The 22526-nt window shown below is 38.5% G+C and overlaps 1 protein-coding gene across 7 annotated transcripts in view; it reads right to left on the minus strand.

Annotated features, from left to right (window-relative positions):
- The window catches only part of SLC44A5 (solute carrier family 44 member 5), a 344022-nt gene that overhangs the window by 78327 nt on the left and 243169 nt on the right, over positions 1 to 22526 (minus strand). For all 7 annotated transcript variants that reach the window (XR_013384133.1, XM_077905063.1, XM_077905065.1 and 4 more), the window contains one exon: positions 21673 to 21746. Coding sequence is in view for 6 of the 7 variants with exons in the window: in XM_077905063.1 (XP_077761189.1) it covers positions 21673 to 21746 (74 nt within the window). In the remaining variant the exon portion in view is untranslated. The remainder of the gene's footprint in view (positions 1 to 21672; positions 21747 to 22526) is intronic.

Consider the following 22526-nt stretch of genomic DNA (forward strand, 5'->3'; position numbering starts at 1 on the left):
ATGAAAGAAGGTAATAAAGTAGAATGCCTAACATGGTGCTTAGCATGCAATATGGACTTGGTAATGTTAGATCCCATCTTATTTAGGTTTGCCCGACACCAAACCCTGAGACGAGGACTTTGCTATGGGTAGGTTACTTTAGGAGACAATTCTAGGAAGCTTAAGTGGGAGTGAAACAGGGAAGGAAGCAAGGCCAACAAAAGACATATTAACAAATGAGATCCTGTTGGGGGCAGGGATGACCCCGTCCTGCTGGGGACCTTCTGAGGGAATCACACAGAACATGCTTGCTGGTGGGCACAGTGGAACAGTCTGCCGTAACTGTAAGCAAACTCAGGACTGAGGGGACATGGATCGGGACATTAGCAGAATTTGCTGTAGTTTTCTCTCCCTTTTTCATCAATCAATTAACCAAAGAATCTACTAAACAGCCACTATGTGTCCTGTACTAGAAGTCAATACCAGTATACTGGTAGACTTCTCAACTATGTGAAAAGGAGACAACAAAATTTGTAGAAGCAGGCGCCTGGCTGGCTCAGTTGGCTAAGCCACCAACTCTGGATTTCAGCTCAGGTCGTGATCTCAGGGTGCTGAGATTGAGGCTTGAGTCAGGGTCCATGCTCAATGGGGAGTCTGCTTGAGGTTCTCCTTCCCTCTACTCCTCCCCTTGCTCGCTCGGTCGCTCTCAATTAAAAAAAAAAAAAATCTTTAAAATTTACAGAAGCCATAGAGAAAAGGTGAGACCTGACAAAGACTGAAAAATGACTAGGACTTGGACCAGGTAGCTAAGAGCAGGGTAGAAATTCTAGATTTCAGAAATTCTAGATTTCAGCTTCAGTGTGTTAATTACTCCCAATGTGTCAAGTTCTTTGCTAGATGTATTACATCCATTGTCTCATTGGAGTCTCACAATCATCCTATGAGGTAGATATTATTTTCACCCAAATTTTATAGATTAAAAAAAACAAAAACAAAAACAAAACAAAACAAAAAAACAGCCTGAGCTCCAGTCAAGAGATGGGGGGAGGGACAGAGGGAAAGGGAGAGAGACAATCCTAGGACTGAGGCTTGGTTACATGTGACTTGAACCAAAAATCAAAAGTCAGATGCTGGGGCACCTGGTTGGCTCAGTTGGTTAAGTGTCTGCCTTCTGTTCAGGTCATGATCCCAGGGGAGCCTGCTTCTCCCTCTCCTCCCCACCCCCGTTCATGCTTTCTTTTCCACGCACTCTCTCTCAAATAAAATCTTAAAAAAAAAAAAATCAGATGCTTAACCTGCTGAGCCATCTAAGTGCCCCTCAGAGTTTTAGTCACTTCTCAAAATCACAGTTCTTCAGTGGCATAAACAGGGCTTGAACTTTGGCATGTTGCTGTGTGTAAAGCTCAAGCTTTAACCACTGGGCTAAAAAGCTGTAATGCTGCCTGCTAGAGGGTACATGAGGAATGAGCTTGTTAACAGTGGGAAACAACATGGATATTAGCTACCTGAGGATCAGCAGTATGTTGGACACATATGATAGGAAAAGGAGAGGACACAGGTAATTTTGATGCCTTTGTCATTTGAAACAAAAAATTTTGTACTTGGCAGGAGAGGGCAAGTATCTGGTTGGAAGGGATCTGGTGCCTGGGGACAAAGGAGAAAGAGTCAGATTTAATTGTCAAGGGAAGAATGCTCTTCCTTGGTTCTGTAGTTTTGAATTGTGGCAGGTGGCTGTGATTACAAAGTGGCTGCTACACCTCTCAGCAGACTCTGGCAGTTGTGTTGCAGACCACCTGTGCTTGAGCGAGAACACCAGATCTTGGAGCCGATAGCTGCGAGGGCCAGTTCAACCAAACCACCTCAGTCAAGGGTATCTCCTTTCCTTTACCTTCTCCATCAAGTCCCTATCTTGCCACACCTCCACTGGAGGAATGTGACAGGAAAGAAAAAAAAAAAAAAAAAGAGGAGGAGGGAGATGTGCAGCAACAGCATTTTATCTGTTAATAAATCAAGGGACTAATCACGTTTTACTCCTTTTCTCAGAATTTCTCTTTTCATGGCACTTCCAGGAATGTACTGTCCATTATGGTGGCCATTAGCCATTTGTGTCCACCAAGCACTTTAATGTGGCTTACCTGAACTGAGACAGGTTATAAGTGCAAAATATACATCAGATTTTAAAGACAGTATGCAGGGAAAAAAAAAAGATGTAAAAATTTCAATAATTTTTATATTGATCATACTTGATATAGCTATAGTTAAATAAAATATGTTATTAAAATTAATTTTACTTGTCTCTTTATTATCTTAACTATGGCTACTGGAAAATTTGACATGACATGTGACTCACATTTCGTTCCTCCTGGATAGATCTGCTCTAGAATATTTCCCCACAAATGTCTAACACTTGTCATATAAGGTGATTAGTAGTGCCATAACCTCATAGATTTGTTGGGGGCACCTGGATGGCTCATTCAGTTATGTCCAACTCTATTTCAGTTCAGCTCATGATCTTGGGGTCATGAGATTGAGCTCCACATCAGGATCTGTCTTGGCAGGGAGCCTGTTCAAGATTCCTCTCTCTCCCTCTACCTCTCCCACTCTGGGGGCATAACTTCAGATCTGTGGGTCAGTCCTTCTCTAACCTCATCATACCTAATACATAATTTTTTTTAAGATTTTATTTATTTATTCATGAGAGACACAGAGAGAGAGAGGCAGAGACACAGGCAGAAGGAGAAGTAGGCTCCATGCTGGGAACCAGACGTGGGACTTGATCCTGGTCTCCAGGATCACACCCTGGGCTGAAGGCGGTGTGAAACTGCTGGGCCACCGGGGCTGCCCTACATTCATTTTATAATAAATATTTTGCCATACTCCTTTTATAATCTTGAATACAGACAACATAACTTACCCATGTACATAATTTCTTTTAAAATATCAACATGTCCTCATGTAATATAAATAAGAGAAATAGTTTATAATTAAATGGTTTATAATTAAATGCATATCAATATGCAAATACAAGTGACTAAACCAGAAAGACCATAAATTAAGTCAGGTGTATGCACCTATAGAAAGAATCCATGAACGTAACAGCTATAACTGCAAGAAGATATAAGTGTATTATATAGGAAAAATAGTACAAGTGTGTTGTCAAGGATATGATTTTAAGTAAACAAATTTTAGTGAATACTAACAAAAAAGTACACTCTTCAAATTTCCTTGTTATTCATTGAAACCATGCAAAAATAACATCGGTCATTTTAAAACAGACTTTCTAGATTCAAATAATTAAAACTGAGTTGTCATCTACAGGAGTGGGACATGGAAAAGTCAGTCAGGAAGTGAGACAAGTCTTAGTTGTACAGAACTGTCCCAGATATTGCAAACATCTATCTTTCCTGGCTCCCATCCACTAAATGCCAGTAGTACTCCCCCTAAAACACTAGGACAACCAAAATGTCAACTCAAATTTTTTTTTTTTGAAAGACTCCTTAGGCAGTGGTAATGCTTCAATTGAGATCCACTGATTTATATGTTCACTCACACTCTTAAAAATCTCAAGAAAATCATATATATATATATATATATATATATATATATATATATATATATGGGACAGGGACAGAGGCAGTGGATATGCTATTATGGAGTTCTTCCTTATAATTTAATGCCATTTACTTTTATTCAGCTAATTACCATCCATGGTGACTTTCAAATATGTTAATAAATTATATGCACCTTCTAGAGGTGGTACATAATTCCCCATCCCTTCAGTATGGACTAGACTTAATGACTTGCTTCTAAGGAATAGAATGTGGCAAATTACATTTGGGTGACTTCCAAAAGTAGGTCATAAAGGGCATTATAGCTTCTTCTTTGCCCTCCTTTCGATCACTTGCTCTAGGGCTGGAGATACTCAAAGTCCTATAGAAAACCCCACATAACTGTCAGCAGTTGGTGAGAACTGAAGCTTCTTGCCAACGTTCGTGTAAGTGAGCCTATCTTGAAGGTGGCTCCTCCAGTCAAGCCTTCAGCTGACCATGGCTTTGGCTTAAATCTTGACTGCAACCTCATGAAGTCATGAACTCAGACCCAGAGCCACCTGGCTGAGCTGTTCCCAACTCTTAACCACAGAAACTGTGAAACAAAAAACATTTGTTGCCTTATGTTGTCAATTTTTGGAGTAATTTGCTGTGTAGCAATAAAGAACTAATTACTATATACAGCTTTTAAAAATATTTTATACACTTGAAGGATTCAGTTAAATCATCTTTCTCTTCTCTAATCTAAATATTAATAATTAAATCCTCTTTTCTATTTGTTATTCTCTTTAACTCACAGCTATAATTGCTAGGATTTTAGTAATTTCTGTTTCTTCACTCTAAGATTTAATACACAGAGTCCTCAACTTGATTTAGATATTCCCTAGAGCCTAACCAATTGTCAATTATCATCACTCTATCCATTTAGTCATTCATTCATTGGGCCTTACTTGTGGTAGACACATAAAGAGTCTGAGGATATAGAGATGAACACATTCATATTTAGCATAATATTTCACAACTAATACATTCTCCCTAAGGAAACTATATTTTATACTAATTGCCCAGTGCAAAGACACGATGGCTTCTGAAGAATGATAATGAATTATCTTTTAGCTTAACCAAGTCATGACCTTAATTTTATCTGCTCTTCAAGTTGTAGTTTCTCTACCAGAACAAATAAAAGTGGCCTCTACCACCTTGGATACAGCAGTTGATCTGACAAAAATTTTCCCCCTTTCCCAATAAGCAGAAAACACCAAGGGAATCTGCTTTCATCTGACAGAGATAGTACTGCATCCCCACCAGCTTCCTTCAAGGTCATATGACTTCCTAGCTCTTTGCCACCATTTAGTCTGCAGGGTTTTGACAATATCCTTACTCCACAGGAGACCACACAAATTCCTTATATTGATGGCATCCTGAAGATAAAATCTGGAGAATATCGGAAAGCATGTAATCTTGATGCCTCCGAAAGACTTATGTATGCTAATGGATGGGAAATAAATCTCAGGAAAATGCAAGAGTCTTCTAATACAGACCTGAGGAATCCAGTAGAGAGATCTCCTCCAAAGTGAAAGACAAGTTGCTGCAACTTGCATTCTCTGTTAAGAATGAGGCACAACTCGAATTGCCTGCCAGTTTTGAGCTCAGAGAAATAGAATGCTTTTCAAGGTAATCCAGACTACTGTATTAGATAGATCTGTAGGTCTACCAGTAGGTCTATTATGGCATAATGTCCTCAATGCTGCAAAAAGTATCTTTCAGAACAGGATGCTGTATAGGATCTATGGAAAATCCTTTTTAGAGAATCACAGCTGGTGGTCCCTAGGGTTTTGGAGAAAACTCATGTGGTTTCAAGCAAATAATTATTCTTTTGAGAAGTTGCTCCCGGACCCTGAATGATTACTCAAGGATATAAGAAGCCCATCATAAACTAAATGTTATCAGATTCATCAAGCCCAGCAGCACTCCATTATTGAGTAGAAGTGATCTATTCATACAGTGCTTGAAAAGGTCATGAAGGTACAAGAAAGTTACATAAAAAGATGGCTTACAATAATAGTGTGTTGATTCCTGAGGTGCTGTCTTAACATGTACCTATGGCTCACGAAAGGGGCCTTAGGATAGTTGACTGGGAAAGAAAAAGATTAAACTAGATTTATAGATGGCTAAACAGAATCTGTTGGCACTGGTCAGGGGAAATATTCCTGATTATCTACTTTGACTGGAAGAAGAGATGACCTGAATCATTTATTCATAAACAGAAGCCAACAATTTGGCCATGTTATCATGAACTTGAAAATAAAAACAAAAAAAGAAAAACATCAGACAATCAGTGGCAAGGAAGTTTGAGAAACAATTAGAAAGACTGAACTCCAAATGGACCTGGACTATGAAGATATTGATGTTTCATATGGTTACTTAGTAAAGACCCTTTTGCAGAGGTATCTCTCGATGATTCAATGTTAAGGCACTCAAATGATTTTGTGAAAAAGTAATCATGACCACAGGGATGAAGGTTAGGTGGGAATTTTGATAACATGGAGTTTTATTCACAAAGGTTGGCTTGGCTCCTACTAATGCTTATGTGACAAATTTGCCAGCAATGGATAACCCAACTCTGAATCAGCCAGCCTTATGGAATAGTGGAATACCCCACAGAAGATCCATTTAAAGTACTACTTAGGAAGTAATACCTTTCAAGGTCGGGTTGTTATTTATTTATTTTTAGAATACAGCAAGATTCTAGCAGGAAACACATGTTATACGCACACAAAAACTGTAGGGAGTTCAGGAAATATTTATAAAAGTATAGGTAGGGTTATGGTAAACCAGAGCTGATGCAGAACCCAGAGGCTAGCAACAATTGGGAGCTGTTTTCACCTCCATGACTAAAGTGGCAAAGGGGCAAGAGTTTATCCAAATCCAGAAAGAGAAGCCAAATGGAAAAAGCTAACTGATAAGACTTGAAGCCTTAGAGAGAGTGGTATAGCTAACCTGAGGGGACTCACCAGCAAGAGAGCCAGAAGAATACATTTTGCAAACTCACTCTCCCACCTTCCCATCTATCATTGATACCTCCCACTGGCCAAGCCATACTGCAAGAGCCTGTTGATGTAATCCCTATAAGGTTATAGGCTAGTTTCTTAGGGGACAGAGCAGAGTGAAGAGCAAGTAGAGAAGGAACCCAGAAGAGAGAAAGAAAAATACCCAGCCTGTATTCTTAACAAGTGACCAACCTATCCAAATGTCTCTTCAACAAGACATTTAAGATTTCATTAAAAACAAAAAAGTAAACAGAATAACCAGAGGCATAAGATTTCAGATCCTCTTGTCAGAATTTACTGCCACACAGGGCAGCAAAAGAGCAGAAAGACATACCATCTGAATTTCAGAGTCTGAAATGGGAGGAGTGGGGGTAGGAAGTAAAAGAGGAAAAATGCATACTTTTAAGAAAGATTTGTCAAAAAAATAGACAAAGAATTGAAAGAAAATGGAAAAACCACCAAATATCCAAGAAAATAACCTTTTCACATCTTTGTTGTTTTCTTTATGAGCAAGACTGACTCTGTGCTGCTTCCTTTACTTTTTCTAGTTATTCTAGACAACGTTGGTCTATCACTATTCATAACCTGTTTAAGGTTTTTATTCATATTGGAAAATGGATTTTTTAAGGTAAAGAAGTAGTTGGAAATGAGGACAGAAATTTATTCATTCTTTTCTTCATTCATTCTATAAATATTTTTGAATGTCTACTATGTGTCAGCACTATGCTAGACCCCAGGTAGATAAGGGCCCTTGTTCTTCCAGAGCCTAGAGTCTATGGGGGGGGGGGGATATCTTGATGAATAAATTGCACAAACAAACATGAAATTTCAGTTCTGATAAGCATTGCAAAAAGGGTAAAAATGGTACAGAGAGGGATTCACAGACGTCAATGACCAAATGAGAGAGGCCAGGGAGGAGGTCTGTGAAGAAGTAATGCAGGAGCTGAGACCAAAGGAAAAAAAAAAAAAATGAATGGAGGGACAAGACAATGAGGCTTCCATCAAATGGACACATGGACAAAGGTCTCGTGACGGGTGGGGCATGATGGGTTCTGGGAAGGAAAAGGAAAGCAGTGTGGTGCATACATAGGCTGACTCATGGTTCCAGATGCAGAGAGACAGATTCTTATTCTCTATAACGAACTACAGAGAGATGGTTTTAGCATAACACGGTTGTCGGTGCCAGCATACAATCCACAGCAGAGGCTCTGTTCTCTTCCTCTTCAAATTTTCCTAGAAAAACTCAAGGTCACCACATATTCGGTGTTACTCATCTTGGTGTTTCCTTGCTTAATTGTAGTTCCATAATTGGCAACATCCTCTTACTTTATATGAAGAGCTCTCATCATTCTGGAAAACTGACGTAATTTATTACATCTAAAAATGCTACATGCAATATTAATGGATATTTACTAATAAGTACATCTCTTTTAAAAGATCCATCAAATCATTTGAAGTCTTCCTGGCCAAAAAAAAATCCCAAAGAATGAGATACTGTCTGACATTTTATTTACTCTATAGGAAAAGCACTAACTGAAGGGGGGAAAAAAAACAAGCCTATATTAATAGGTATCTGTTGGCATAAAAATGTGTTCCTGTCTTTAGTGGGTACTTAGAGGTTACTTTTGCAAACAACCACTGAATGTAAACAATGACACTGCAGTGAACACATACTCAGTCTCACAGGGTTAAGACTGAAGCTATTAGATTATTCATGGTTTTTGGTTGCAAAAGAATACCCAATTTCCACTGACTTCTCTGGCGCTTGCTGTTTTAAGCCCAACTCTGTGTAAGTGAAATTAGGAGGGGAAGAGGAGAGAGAGAGAGAGAGAGAGAGAGAGAGAGAGAAAGAAAGAAAAGCTTTAGGAGAATATCATGGGGTTCTGGTCTGCACCCTCCTTTAGTAACCTTTATTACTTAAAGAATCCTTATCTTCTTCATTAAATAGAGTCAGTGTAGTATGGTGGTTAAGAGCATAGCCTCTAGAATTAAAGTGTCTAGGTTGCATTGGTGAATAAAACTAAATGACATCGACACAAATCTAGATCAATTATCTATTCCCCTTAATTTTCTGTTTTGGAAATAACTTTAAAAGACCACTTTAAGCAAAGCTGGTATATTCATGTGTGTGTGTGTGTGTGTGTGTGTGTGTGTGTGTGTGTGTAAGAGAAAGAAAAGTTATTTGTAAAACACTCCTATTTGGGTCATTCATAGCAGATAAGCAAAGACTGGTAAGAGATGGGTAAAAAAAAAAAAAACTTTGGGCAAATTATCCTTTCGCTCCTATCAAGGAAATGTAGATTACTGAAGTACCAGGAGCAAGCATTATTATCTAGTATTATCTCGCATTTTCAACATTTGCAAAGCATGTTCCTGTTGTGCTCTAGGGTTGAGTCAGAAGTTGCAGCCATTAAAAAGCCCTCTGTCAAGGAGAAAATGTGATTAGACCAACTGCTTGCACTGACACTTAAAAATTAACTGCAAATCTGTTTGGGGCAGCTAAGGCATTCCCTAAACACTTGCTAGTTGGGAATGTTGGCTTTCAAATCATTATTTTGTATCCCTTAAAGGTACATTTTAACTGTTTTAATATGTGGGAAACAGGCCTGCCAAATTGTGCTTATGGCTTTTTAACACAAGCAATTTACAAATGCAATGAAGCAGATAATAGGACACATGATACCGAATTTGAAAATCTGTGTTGATGACACTTCTGCTGTAGAAACATTTTTGGAAGCAGCCCCACATCCAGTTGCCTGGATAAGAAAAATGTTGTTTATCATTTCACAGGTGGCCTCTTCTACCCAATGGCGAGCTTAGGGTCATGTCCTTGAGTACAAATCAGTCTCTCTCGTGCTAACAATATTCTACGTAAAAAGATCTGGAATACATGCAATCAGCAAAATATAACAAACAAAAAAAAAAATCTCATTCAACACTAAAAAATTCTGTTCAAGCAACAGTTAAAACTAAGGGCTATCTTTCTTAAAATGAAGACTTCCAAAACAAGAGGAAGCGTAGGTATCTAATTTATAAATGCTTCTATATTTGTAAGGAATGAAAAGGTGACATTTAATATTGGGTTTGGTTAATTTAAATATAATAAGTTTTTCATTAAGAAAAGCTTACTTGATTCTGGGGAAAAGTATGGGGAGGACCCTAAGCTCGCCTTGTTCCACGGATATTACTAGATAATATCCACATCAGTGTAAACACCCAGAAAACAACCCAAAGATTGTAAGAATAGACTCTCCATAGCTACATACAGAGAAAAGCCCCCCCCGCCCCCGCTCCCCAGAGCGTAGGGAGGGTGGAAATGCAGTCAGGAGCTAAAAGACCCACAGGACTGTCCATGGGAGAGAAGGATGCCACAGGCACAGGGAGGGGAGAGAAACAGAACCTTGCACACCAGGCTCCTGGAATACAGATACCCATAATATTTGGCTTTGAAAACCAAAGGGGACTAACTTTGGAAGTCCTAATAAACATGGGGCTTAACATCTGGAACTTTAAAATCGGCAGCTTGGCTCTAGGAGAGCTGGAGGGCCACAAAACACAGAGTCCCCACCCTTAAAGAGATAGCACAAATAACAGCCCCACTGAGACAACATAGTAGCAGTTTTTTTTTAAATTTTTAAGTAATGTTTACACCCAACATGGGATTTGAAAAATCCCTGAGCCAGAGCCAGGTGCCCCTAGAAGCAGCACTTTTTTAAAAAATGCCTGGGATATAGGGGGTGGACATGTATTTGCTACTCTCAGACCCTGTAGGCAGGAATCCTTGAGAGACTTCGAGAGTGAAAGAGCTGGCAGGTGCCATTTCCTTCCTCCACTCCCTACCTAAATACGCAGACACCTACAGGAACCAGTGCAACCTGAACACTTTCCACCTAGCTTGATACGGTGTGCGTGCTCCCTGTGGGCTTCTGTAGACCTGCCCCCTCCATCCCTATCAGCCTCAGCAGAAATTCTCCCAGGCAGCTGCCGGTGCACTCCGAAGTGGACCAGTGAGGACACTGCTGCCACCACACGCACGCCCACACATTCCCCCATGCACCTGTGCTTTCCAACATACCCTTGGCCGGAGAATACCTAAGGCAGTGCCACAAGCCTGGCACAGTCCTAACAGGGACCAGTACAACTCCGAAGTGACTCCTAACCCAGGAAGAGGGAAAGATAACCACATGCACCAGACTGACTGGAACCCCAGTAAGGTGCTGGGGGCAGACATCTGATCTGACTGCAGCCCTACCCACCAATAAAAACTGCTCAGAGGACAACACAAGGAAAGCACACTGAAGTTGGGTGCCACCTTAGCTCTGGCAAACAGCTGGTCTGACTCAACTCAGGCACAAGGTGATCCCAGAATGGCCTATTAACCACACAGGTACTAAATGCTGCTCACAACAAAGAGACACTGCAGACAAGTCACATAAAGGTAAATGCAGCTCAGCTACAATAGAAGAGTGTATGCAACACACATAGGAGACAACCCTGAAGCACCAGGTTCTGGTGAACAGGGAACATCACACTGCAAGGGACTACAGAACCTCTTCTTCAAAAGCCCATGGCTTTCAAGAGCATGAAACATAGCTGACTTTCTAATACCTAGAAAGAGACACAGAGTTACATAAAATGAGGAGTAGAATCTGTCCAAACAAAACAGCAGGACAAAATCACAACCAGAGAGCTAAATGTAAGGAGATAGTTAGTCTATATGTCTGATAAAGAATTTAAAATAAGGGTCACAAAAATACTCAGTGGACTTAAGAGTGGAGGACCTCAATGAGACCCTCAACTCAGACAGAAAACAAAGAATCAATCAGATGAAGAAACAATAGCCAAAATTAAAAATACACCAGATAGAATAAATAGTAGACTAGAGAAAACAGAGAAATGGATCAGTGACCTGGAGGACAGAGTAATGGAAAGCAATCTGACTGAACAGAAGAGAAAGAGAAAAAAAATACAAAATGAAAATAGACTAGGGAACCTCAGTGACACCATCAAGCATAATAAGATTCACATTATATGGATCCCAGAAAGAGGAGAGAGAAAAGGGGGCAGAAAATTTGAGGAAATAGGTGAAAACTTCCCAAATCTGGGGAAGGAAGCAGAAATCCAGATCCAAGAGGCACAGAGAAGCCTCAACAAAATCAACCCAAGGAGGTCCACACCAGGACACATAATTAAAGGCAAAAAAAAAAAAAAAAAAAAAAAAAGCGATAAGGAATCTCAAAGGTTGCAAGAGGGAAAGAAAAAGGACAATTATACATTAGGGGAACCCTGGAAGTCTATCAGTCTCCCTCTACTTCTGTCTCTGCCTCTCTCTCTCTACCTCAAATAAACAAATAAAGCTAGAAAAAGAAAAACAAAGCCCAAAACCAGAAGGAAATAAGATTACATAAGAAATAAACAAAATATAAACTAAAAAAATAGAACAGATCAGTGACACCAGGAACTGGTTCTTTGAAAAGATCAACAAAATGGATAAACCTTTACCCAGACTCACCCAAAGAGAGGGAGGGAGGGAGGGAGAGAAAGACAGAGGGCTTAAACATAATCAGAAGAGAAATAACCAATACCATAGAAACACAAAGGATTATAAGAAAATGTTATGAAAAAATATATACAAATTGGACAACCCAGAAGACATGGATAAATTCCTAGAAACCTATAACCTCTAAAGCTGAATGAGGAAGAAATAGAAAATCTGAATAGACTGATTACCAGCAATGAAATCAAATCAGTAATCAAAAAACTCCTAATAAACAAAGGTCCTAGACCAGATGTCTTCATGGGTGAATTCTACCAAACAGCTAAAGAAGAGGCAATACTTAATCTTCTCAAACTATTCCAAAAAACAGAAGAGGAAAGAAAGCTTCCAAATTCATTCTATGAGACCAGATTTACCCTGATACAAAGCCAGATAAAGATACTACAAAGAGAACTACCAGCTAGTCTTTCTGAGGAACATAGATGCAAAATCCTCAACAAAACATTAGCAAACCAAATCCAACAATACATTTAAAAAAATCATTCACCATGACCAAAGAGGATTTGTTCCTGGGATACAGCGTAGTTCATTATTTGCAGATCAGTCAATAGGATACACACATCACATCAAGAAAAGATAAAAACCATATGAAAACCATCATTTCAATAGATGCAGAAAAAGCATGTGATACATATAACACCCGTTTATGTAAAAACCTTCAAAGAAGTAGGTTTGGAAGGAGCATACCTCAACATAATAAAGGCCATAACTGAAAAACCCACAGCTAACATCATACTCAATGCTGAAAAACAGAGCTTTTCCCCTAAGATCAGGAACAAGACAAGGGTGTCCACCAAGCATTTTTATTCAACAGAGTACTAGAAGTCCAGAAATCAGACAAAGAAAAGGCATCCAAAATGATAAGGAAGAAGTAAAACTTTAGAACTGATTAATGAATTCAGTAAGGTCACAGGTTACAAAATCAATATACAAAAATTCATTGTATTTTTATACACAAATAATGAAGTTAAAAGAAATTAAGAAAACAATCCCATTTACAATTGCACCAACAATAATAAAATGCCTAGGAATAAGCTTAGCCAAACAGGTGTAAGACCTGTACTTTGAAAACTATAAAATACTGAGGAAAGACCTTGAGGACAGTAAAAACCAACAGAAAGATATTTCATACTCATGGATTGGAACAACAGATTGTTAAAATGTCTTTACTACCCTAAACAATTGCAGATTTAATGAAATACCTATAAAACTACCAACAGTAGTTTTTACAGAACTGGAACAAACAATTCTAAAATTTGTATGTAACACAAAAGACCCCTAATACCCAAAGCAATCTTGAAAAAGAACAAAGATGGAGGTTTCACAATCCCAAATTTCAAGATATACTACAAAGTTGTAGCATCAAAACAGTGTGAGACTAGCATGAAAATAAATCATAGATCAATGAAACAGAATAGAGCACCCAGAAATAAACCCATGATCATATAGTCAAATCTTCGACAAAGGAGGCAAGAATATGCAATGAGAAAAGATAATCTCTTCAACAAATAGCTTGGGAAGACTGGTCAGCCATATGCAAAAAAAAAAAAAAACAAAAAAACAAAAAAACAAAAAAACAAAAAAACAAAAAAACAAAAAAACAAAAAAACAAAAAAACAAAAAAACAAAAAAACAAAAAAACAAAAAAACAAAAAAAAGAAAAAAAAAGAAACTGAATCACTTTCTTACACCATACACAAAAATAAAATGGATTAAGGACTTAAATATGAAATCCGAAACTGTAAAAATCCTAGAAGACAGCACAAACACTAATTTCTTTGACATTGGCCATAGCAACATTTTCCTAGATAGGTCTCATAAGGGAAATAAAAGCACAAATAAACTGTTAGGACTATACCAAAATAAAATGCTTCTACATAGCAAAGGGGACAGTAACAAAACTAAAAAGCAACCTTTCATTCCTACTGAATGGAAGAAGATATTTGCAGATGACATATCTAATGATGGGCTAGTCACCAAAATATATAAAGAACTCACACACCTCAAAACAAATAATCCAATTAAAAATTGGGCAGAAGATAGGAACAGACTTTTTGCCAAAGAAGACCTACAGATGGCCAACAGACACATGAAAGGACGCTGAACATTGCTAATCATCAGTAAAAATGCAAATCAAAACCACAATAAGGTATCACTTCACGCCTGTCAGAATGGCTAAAATCAAAAACACAAGAAACAAGTTTCTTGGGCAGGATGTGGAGAGAGAGGAATGCTCATGCACTGCTCATGGGAATGCAAACGGCTGCAGTCACTGAGGAAGACAGTACGGAGGTTCGACAAAAACTTAAAAATAGAACTACCATATGATCCAGTAATTCCACTGCTGGGTATTTATCCAAAGAATATGAAAACATTAGCTTGGAAAGACATATGCTCCCCTAAGTTTACTGCAGGATCATTTCCAATCGCCACATTATGGAAGCAGCCCAATTGTAATGAATGGATAAAGTGGTACACACACACACACACACACACACACACACAAAACCCCACAAAATGGAATATTACTCAGCCATAAAAAAGATGAGATGCTGCCATTTGCAACATCATGAGCATAAAAAATATATTGCTAAGTAAAGTCGGAGAAAGACAAATTCAGACTCCCTCTGCTCCCAACCCCACGGTGCTAAGACCAACTAACCACCTTCCTCGCAGCCTTCTCGCCCCCAGACATTCCCTGCCTCAACCACTCCCTTCCTCCAAGGTTCTCTGCACCTTGACATATCAGCTGTCTCCTAGAAAACCAGTGTTTGGAGCAATAACATTATTTTTGCTTTATGATTTCCATCACATGTGGAATTTAAGAAAAAGAAAACAAAACCAGACTACCCAAGAAATAGACTTAACTATAAAGAACAAACTGATGGTTACCAGAGGGAAGGTGGGTGGGGGGATGGGTGAAATAAATGAAGCGGATTAAGGGTACACTTATAACGAGCCCTGAGTCATGCACAGAATTGTTGAATCACTACATTGGACTTTTGAAACCAATATAACACTGTATGTTAGCTATACTGGAATTAAAATTTTAAAAAGAAAAACTCTTTTAAAAAAGAAAAAGCTTACTAGAACAATTTTAAAAATAAAGAATTAGAGTTCTTCAAATTTCTTACTTTAGAAATAGTGTTTCTTTGCCAAAACAACATTTCTAAGCTGTGATCTGACAGGAAAGCACATTTTAGTTTCAAAGTAGACTAACATACTGGGATGTCCTGTCAGAGCTGCTGTCCATTACGTTTCCCCTTACCATGAACATTAGGATCATACCCCCAAGATCACAAACTAGAATAGGATGCCTGGTGAGGCATAACCTATTTTTTAAATTATACTTATTTATTAGTAGGGCAAACTGTTCACTATTTCTGTATATAGACAAAATCAAAGTCACCTTGGGATTATCTTTGTCTTTCAGAAGTTCACTTGAGTGACCTCTCAGTTATAAAAACATGGTTTCTCCTTTTTTCAAATTCCTTGGGATAGGGAAGACCAATTTTCTTCATGAGAAATGGACGAGTACTCAAACTTTTATGAGATTTCAATTTAGGATAGGTAGGATTGACCTGAACTAGGTCTGAAGGCCAAGAGGAATACAAATACCCCAAAAGGAACTTGCCATGAGGGAAAAGCCTGAGCTGGTCCCTAGGCTTAATGCCACAGCCTAAGAGTAGGGGCTGCATTCATTCAGACCCTAGCAGTGCTTTGGGGAGAAATGGCTGAGCACCGCATAAAGACTCAAAAGCTATATATTTGGATCGTATTGTAGGAAGCGACTATAGGAGTAGAAGAATCCTGATGAACACTTGACTAAGAAAGGACACCAAATGGCACCACCAAAATGTTAGATCTCCAGTAGACTACAGGGTCTCGATTTCTACCTCGACACTAGAAGTGAGACTTCACCCTTCTTGGCAGTTGGGGGTAGTTCAAGTCAGGCAAGAGGAGGATAGGCTGGATTTCCTGAAGCAATGAGTGCAAAAGCATCCATGTGTCCGTGTTACCCCACATACTTTATACCAGAAATGATGAGGTCAAGTTTGACCACATTTGGTTATTAATTAAGCTATTTTCTTTATTCTCTACCTCATTGTATGAAGGATTTATGACTGAATCATGCAAAGTCTCCTCCTTTCTGTACTTGGTACTTCCAAATCTACTGAGAAGTGCCGTTGGATTCATGATGCCCTTCCTTGAATCCTTTGCAACTGATCTATAAATCATTTGCACATCAAGGCCCTTAACTGGTCTTATTTGGCTTGGAGGAATTGGAGAAGGAATCCCAAGCTTCATCAGATTCAAGGGGAAGAGACACAGACCCATACCTCTCAGCAGAAAGAAGGGCAAAGAAGTCCCGGCCATGTGTTAAAACTACCTTAGTCCAGCCTCCGGCCACACATTTTTACATTCCCACTGCAATCAAATATGTTTATACTCTCCCACGATCCCCGGAAGTCTCATCCAATTAAAGCATCAGGCTCAGGTTCGAAGTCTGGATATCATCACCTGAGTCAGGGCCAGGTGTGAATGGGGCTCTTCAGGCTTGGTTCCACTCCTAAGCGTGATCTTCAGCTAGATCACTGAATTCGTGAGGTAGATCTCCGACTTCCCACATTACTGTCTGCAGCAGCATTGCCAGACTGTCACCGCTATGTAGCAAGGTGCCCTTCCCTCCTGTTTCTAATTGCATTTTTCTCACTCTCCTTCAAACCCTGACAGTTTCCTCAAAATCCACCATGCTTCTGAACATGCCCTGGTTTAAAAATTCCGCTGTTTCAGGTTTTGTGAAGCAACATCCCACTTCCAGGTACAAAATTTTGTTCTGCTTATTTTTATACCTCCAAACCCACTGGCTTGATACAATCATTTTATTTTGCTCATGATTTTGGCAGTCAGAAATTTTGGGAAAGGCTCAGCTGGGGCCCATACAGTCATGTTGACAGGGACTCCAATCACCTGAAACCCTACAGAGTGAACAGTAAACACCATTGATTGCTGGGAATTCAGCTGAGATTGATGATTAGGACCCCTACATATGGCTTCTTCACATGGTCTGAGTCCCTCCTAGCACTGTGAGAGTTCTTGATTTACATTATTTTACTTTTCATTTTAATGTCCCATCACCTCAACTACTAGGGATAATTTTTTCTAAGACTGAAAAGTAAAACCCAAACCAAACTTTGGACCCTAAGTGCTTCATGCGTAAATATTCAACTGGAAATATACTTGAAAAGGATAAAATAAGGCAAATGCCATATGATTTCACTTATCTGTGGAATTTAAGAAACAAACAGGAAAAAATGAAGAGGGAAACCAGAAAGACAGACTCTTAACTATTGAGAAAAAGGATTACTAGAGGAGAGAACAGTGAGGGGATGGATGAAATAGGTGAAGCAGATTAAGAGGAGTACACTTGGGACCCCGGGTGGCTCAGTGGTTGGGCATCTGCCTTCAGTTCAGGGTAGGATCTCGGGTCTGGGGATCAAGTCTCACATCGGGCTCCCTGCAGGGAGCCTGCTTCTCCCTCTGCTTGTGTCTCTGCCTCTCTCTCGGTAGCTCTCATGAATAGGTCAAATCTTAAAAAAAAAAAAAAAGGCATACTTACGAGCACTGGGTATAGAATTGTTGAATCACTCTAATGTATACCTGAAACTCCTAACACTGTATGTTAACTATACTGGAATTAAAATTCTTTTAAAAAGAGGAAATAAAAATCTATTAAATATTAAAATTATATTATTGCACAAGGATAACAAAGGACAATTTGCATAATAAATATTCCTATTCATTTTTCTAGTTAGTACAATAATTGGATAGCAACCATCAGTGAAGTGGGACAGAAGAGAGCTATTATCATAAACATTAGTTTGATCTTTCAAGGAGATGTGATTACCTTCTACCCAGACTCCACTTTACTCACTTGAACAGAGGTTCTGCTTTTCATTAGCCGAATGTCAAGTGCCTTTGTTGCATCCAAGTGTTACCCTAGCTGGCCATATTCCACATAAAGGGCAAAGAACAGGGTTTTTGTTTTTTTTTTCCTCAGTAGAATTTTTAAGAAACATGGCTCTTTCATGGTAAAACGTTTTATGAAAAGAAATGAACAAAAGACACACCTTTAGAAGGTCCTGATCTCACAAAATGGCAAAAGATGTCAAACTTCTATGAACCTTAAAAATAAAACCATCAGTTGTCTTACCAGCAAAAATGGGGCTTACCTGGGAACAATGGAGCAAACTACAGCAGAGCTGAGCAAAGGCGATGAACACACCTTTATAGAGCGAAAAAGGAAGCTGGGAGGGCTACCAAAAACAAAAAAGTCCATTGGATTCCCCTGGAATTTGAAGTACAGCGGTTTCTCCTTGGCTGAGTTATGAGTGCCTCTCATTGGCTGGGCTGTTGCTGGGGGAGAGAACTTGCCTTCCTCCCCCGGGCTCCTAAAGTAGCAGCTCAGGTGGTACTGACCTTGTTGAATCCCTATATTGTACATCTGAAACTCATATAATGCCGCATGTTAACTATACTGGAATGAAAATTTGACAATAAAATACAAACACGTATGTTTTTCAATAAATGAAGGAGTAGTGACTTGGGGGTACCTCTCCTCCTGTTGGATTTACCATCAATGGGGAGTGGCAGACGGGAGAGCTCCTCTGCTGGCTTCCCAACTCCACTTTAAACAAGCTTTCCTTTTATTGACTTTCACACTACTCACAACACATCAGTGAAACTGAGTTAGCATCATCTCTCATCAATCAGGTGAGAGTATTTATTTTCTCATATAAAAAAAAAAAGAGTTCACACTCCTGGTAACCCCTGCTAATCATTTTCCTTCACTTTCTTTTAATCCAATGTAGGCCATAACTGAAGAGTTAAGTTTATCTTAGACTAGTTAGGTTATTTGTAGTTCAGGAATGAGGGAAGTGTGTATATATGTACATTTATATACTAAATATATATATATTTTTTAGTAAGTTTTGAGTTGTTCATTTTAATCAGTGATATCAGGATTAATTTGGAAGAATCACTAAATCCAATATTGAACAGTTTTTCATTGAGGAACATTTATCCTCCAGTTTCATTGAGGAACATTTATCTTCCAATTATGTGAATTAAGGTATTTATAAACCGAATCTGGAGATCTTAAAGAGGCCAAGTTCTTATCTTGCTCCGGGGGGGTGGGGGGGAATGATGGGGTGCACTCTCATCCCTTTTCTCTACCGTGTCAACAGGAGAGAGAGTGACAGCGGCTTTCCCAGCTCTAGACAAGGACAGAACACGTTTCTCTGTGGATAACAACACACTGACTCTGAGAAATGGAGATCTCATATTTGTTATGCCATGAGATCTCCTGAAAAAAGATTCCAGGCACCGTATGACATCCTTATGAAGTTCCTGAGTGCATTCAGACTTTAGTAACCGAAGTGATGGGTTGCCATAGAAACAATATAGCAAATTACAGGTAAAGGCAATTTATTAAAATTCAGAACTACATTACACAGTGATAGCAAATGAAATGCTGCCCAGAAGTATTATGTACCATTATCAGTGTCCCTGGATATCATTTCATTTCATTCACTCCTCACAGCAGCCCTGCAAAGTAGGTGATGTTTCCCTACTTCACAGATAAGAAAATAGAGGTTAAGAAACTAGCCCAAGTCAAACAAATAATACAAGGAAACCCTACATCAACTTGACTCCAAGTCTTCTTTTACCTGTTCATTGTTGTGAACATACCTACATAGCGAAATAAATTTTCAGCTTTCATGTTGTTTCAACATTCATAAAAAAAATTTATAGGGGATCCCTGGGTGGTTCAGTGGTTTAGTGCCTGCCTTCGGCCCGGGGTGTGATCCTGGAGACCCAGGATCGAGTCCCACATTGGGCTCCCTGCATGGAGCCTGCTTCTCCCTCTGCCTGTGTCTCTGCCTCTCTCTCTCTCTCTCTGTGTGACTATCATAAGTAAAATAATAATAATAAATAAATAAATAAATAAATAAATAAATAAATAAATAAATAAAACCTTTAAAAAAATTTACAATAAGTTATTAACATAGGAAAGGGGGCACCTGGGTGGCTCAGTCAGCTAAGCACCTGCCTTGACTCTGGTCCTGATCTCAGGACCATATTGGGCCTCACATCAGTCTCTCCACTCAACAGGGAGTCTGCGTCTCCCTCCCCCTCTGCCTGCCACTCTGACTACTTGTGCTCTCCCTCTGTCAAATAAATAAATATAATCTTAAAAAAAAAATCCCACACATCTCCCTTAAAAAAAGTTTCAGTTCCCTGACAAAAAGTAAAAGCAATAAAAAAAATTAGAGACAAGAAAGATGTGTCCCAAATTTAAACTAAAATTCTTTTAGTTGCGTAAGAAAATTTATTATAATTTGCAATTTATAGACTGTGTATTGTGCTACATCTGCCTTCATGTTTAGAAGTTTAAATGCTTTGAAGAAATAGCAAAGGAACCTTCTGGAGATCTCAGAGAACATTATTTAGTTCTATTATTCATTATTTAGAGTTCATTATTTAGTTTAGTTTGTGGTTTATTCTCCTTTATTCTTCTCTCCCTACTTTTCTTCCTGTCTTACTTTTTTTGAGTTCTCCAATTCTGTATAGTTACTGCATGGTATTCCTGAGATGATCTTTTGGAAATTACTTTCAATTGCTCTTCTCAAAATATTTCTGTTATTGGGAGATAAAACTGAAGAACACAGAAGAGCATTTTTCACAGTTCCCAGGTAGGCACAGCCTTCTTTCTGCTTATGCTTTCTGTCCACACTAACTCTAGCCCATTCATTACTGGTACTAGAATTATTGAAGTTTTCTTGGCCCTGCTCTAATAATAATATATCAAAGTTTCCTAAGTCAGCATCTAAGGGACAGGACTTCAGTCTCAGAGGGGAAAAGAGATACATTCACATGCAATTGTGAGACCATTTTATAGAAAATATTTACTATCCTTTGGTAGGTTTTTTTAAAATGTAGATCATTTCTATGTATTTCCTCTTCATTTCCAACTTCATTGAAAAATCTTTAACCTAAAAGTAAATAACAGAATATCTCTTCCTGATAGGCAAAGACAGTAAGACTTCTTAAATGTCAATGAATTATGTGGTAAAATTCTTAATAATTGTTCCAACTTTTTAATGTGCTTATAAAAAGAAAAGTTTATGTATTAACTAATCTAGGCCCTAGTGCATACTAGTAAATAGCACATGAACAAAATTAGCTGCTTAATAGAAGGTCACAAGTAAAAATGATTTAAAAAATCATAAGTTTTTTTCTTATTTACAATCATACATACTTAAGTAATTTGGATTTGCCTTTGAATAAACTACTTTGTGTTTATTATTCTTTAAGTCTGCTACCCAATGAGTACTGGAGGGGCACATCCCCAACAGAAAAGACAATAATCCATAACAAGGCTTTGGGAAGAAAATGGTTAATGTTAAAAATCTGCCATTGACTTAGTTATCCCATTAGCAAATTTTAAATCTCTTCTATACCTGTATTTACTCACCCACAAGTCCTAAAAGGATGTAGGCAATGATGAACAGTATGAAGATGATGCAGCACAGAACATCTGTACAACTCCTAAAGACAAAAAGGAACACAGAATTAAAAGGGATCCAAAATGACATCTTACCTAGTGAACAAATAGAAGAAAGGGGGGAAAAATCATAGTGATATGCCATTTTATATCCAATAATTCTGAAAGGTGTATCAGATGTATTTCTGTAATCACAGACTTTGGTAGCATTAGAATGGTCATAGTGCCATGATTAAAGAAACTCCCTCAGAATTCTTAGTATCTATTCTCTCTTGGTTCTTTATGCATATGATTTTTTTTTTTTTTTTAGAGACTGGAGTCCAGTAACATCAAGCAAATATTTTTTTATTTGAAATTGTAATTTAAGTTTTTTGGTTTTATGATTTTCCTCATTGTGCTTCCTCAATGTATGATATAGTAAAAAAGAAAAAAAGCCATTTTTTTCCATTTCTCCCTCCCTCCATTATCTTTCTACACACACATTTAAAGGGTGCTGTTTATTGCGGCACCTGGGTAGCTCAGTCGGTTAAGCATCTGACTCTTGGTTTCAGCTCAGGTCGTGATCTCAGGATCGTGAGATCGAGCCCAGGCTGGGTGTGAGCCTGCTAATATTCTCTCTTTCCCCCTCTCCCTCTGCACCTTCCCACCTCTCTCCTCTACAAAAAGGAGGGGGAACTATTTATTAAGTAAAGGACTGACTACATAAGCTTTCTATGTGGAGTAGACTTGCAACTATACTCACAGTAATATATATATATAATGCATTAAAAAATTAAATGGCTCAAAACTGTAACATGACCAGCCATTCTATAAACTAGTTATTG

This window comes from Canis aureus, chromosome 8 (genome assembly GCF_053574225.1).
Source record: "Canis aureus isolate CA01 chromosome 8, VMU_Caureus_v.1.0, whole genome shotgun sequence".
Taxonomy (NCBI): domain Eukaryota; kingdom Metazoa; phylum Chordata; class Mammalia; order Carnivora; family Canidae; genus Canis; species Canis aureus.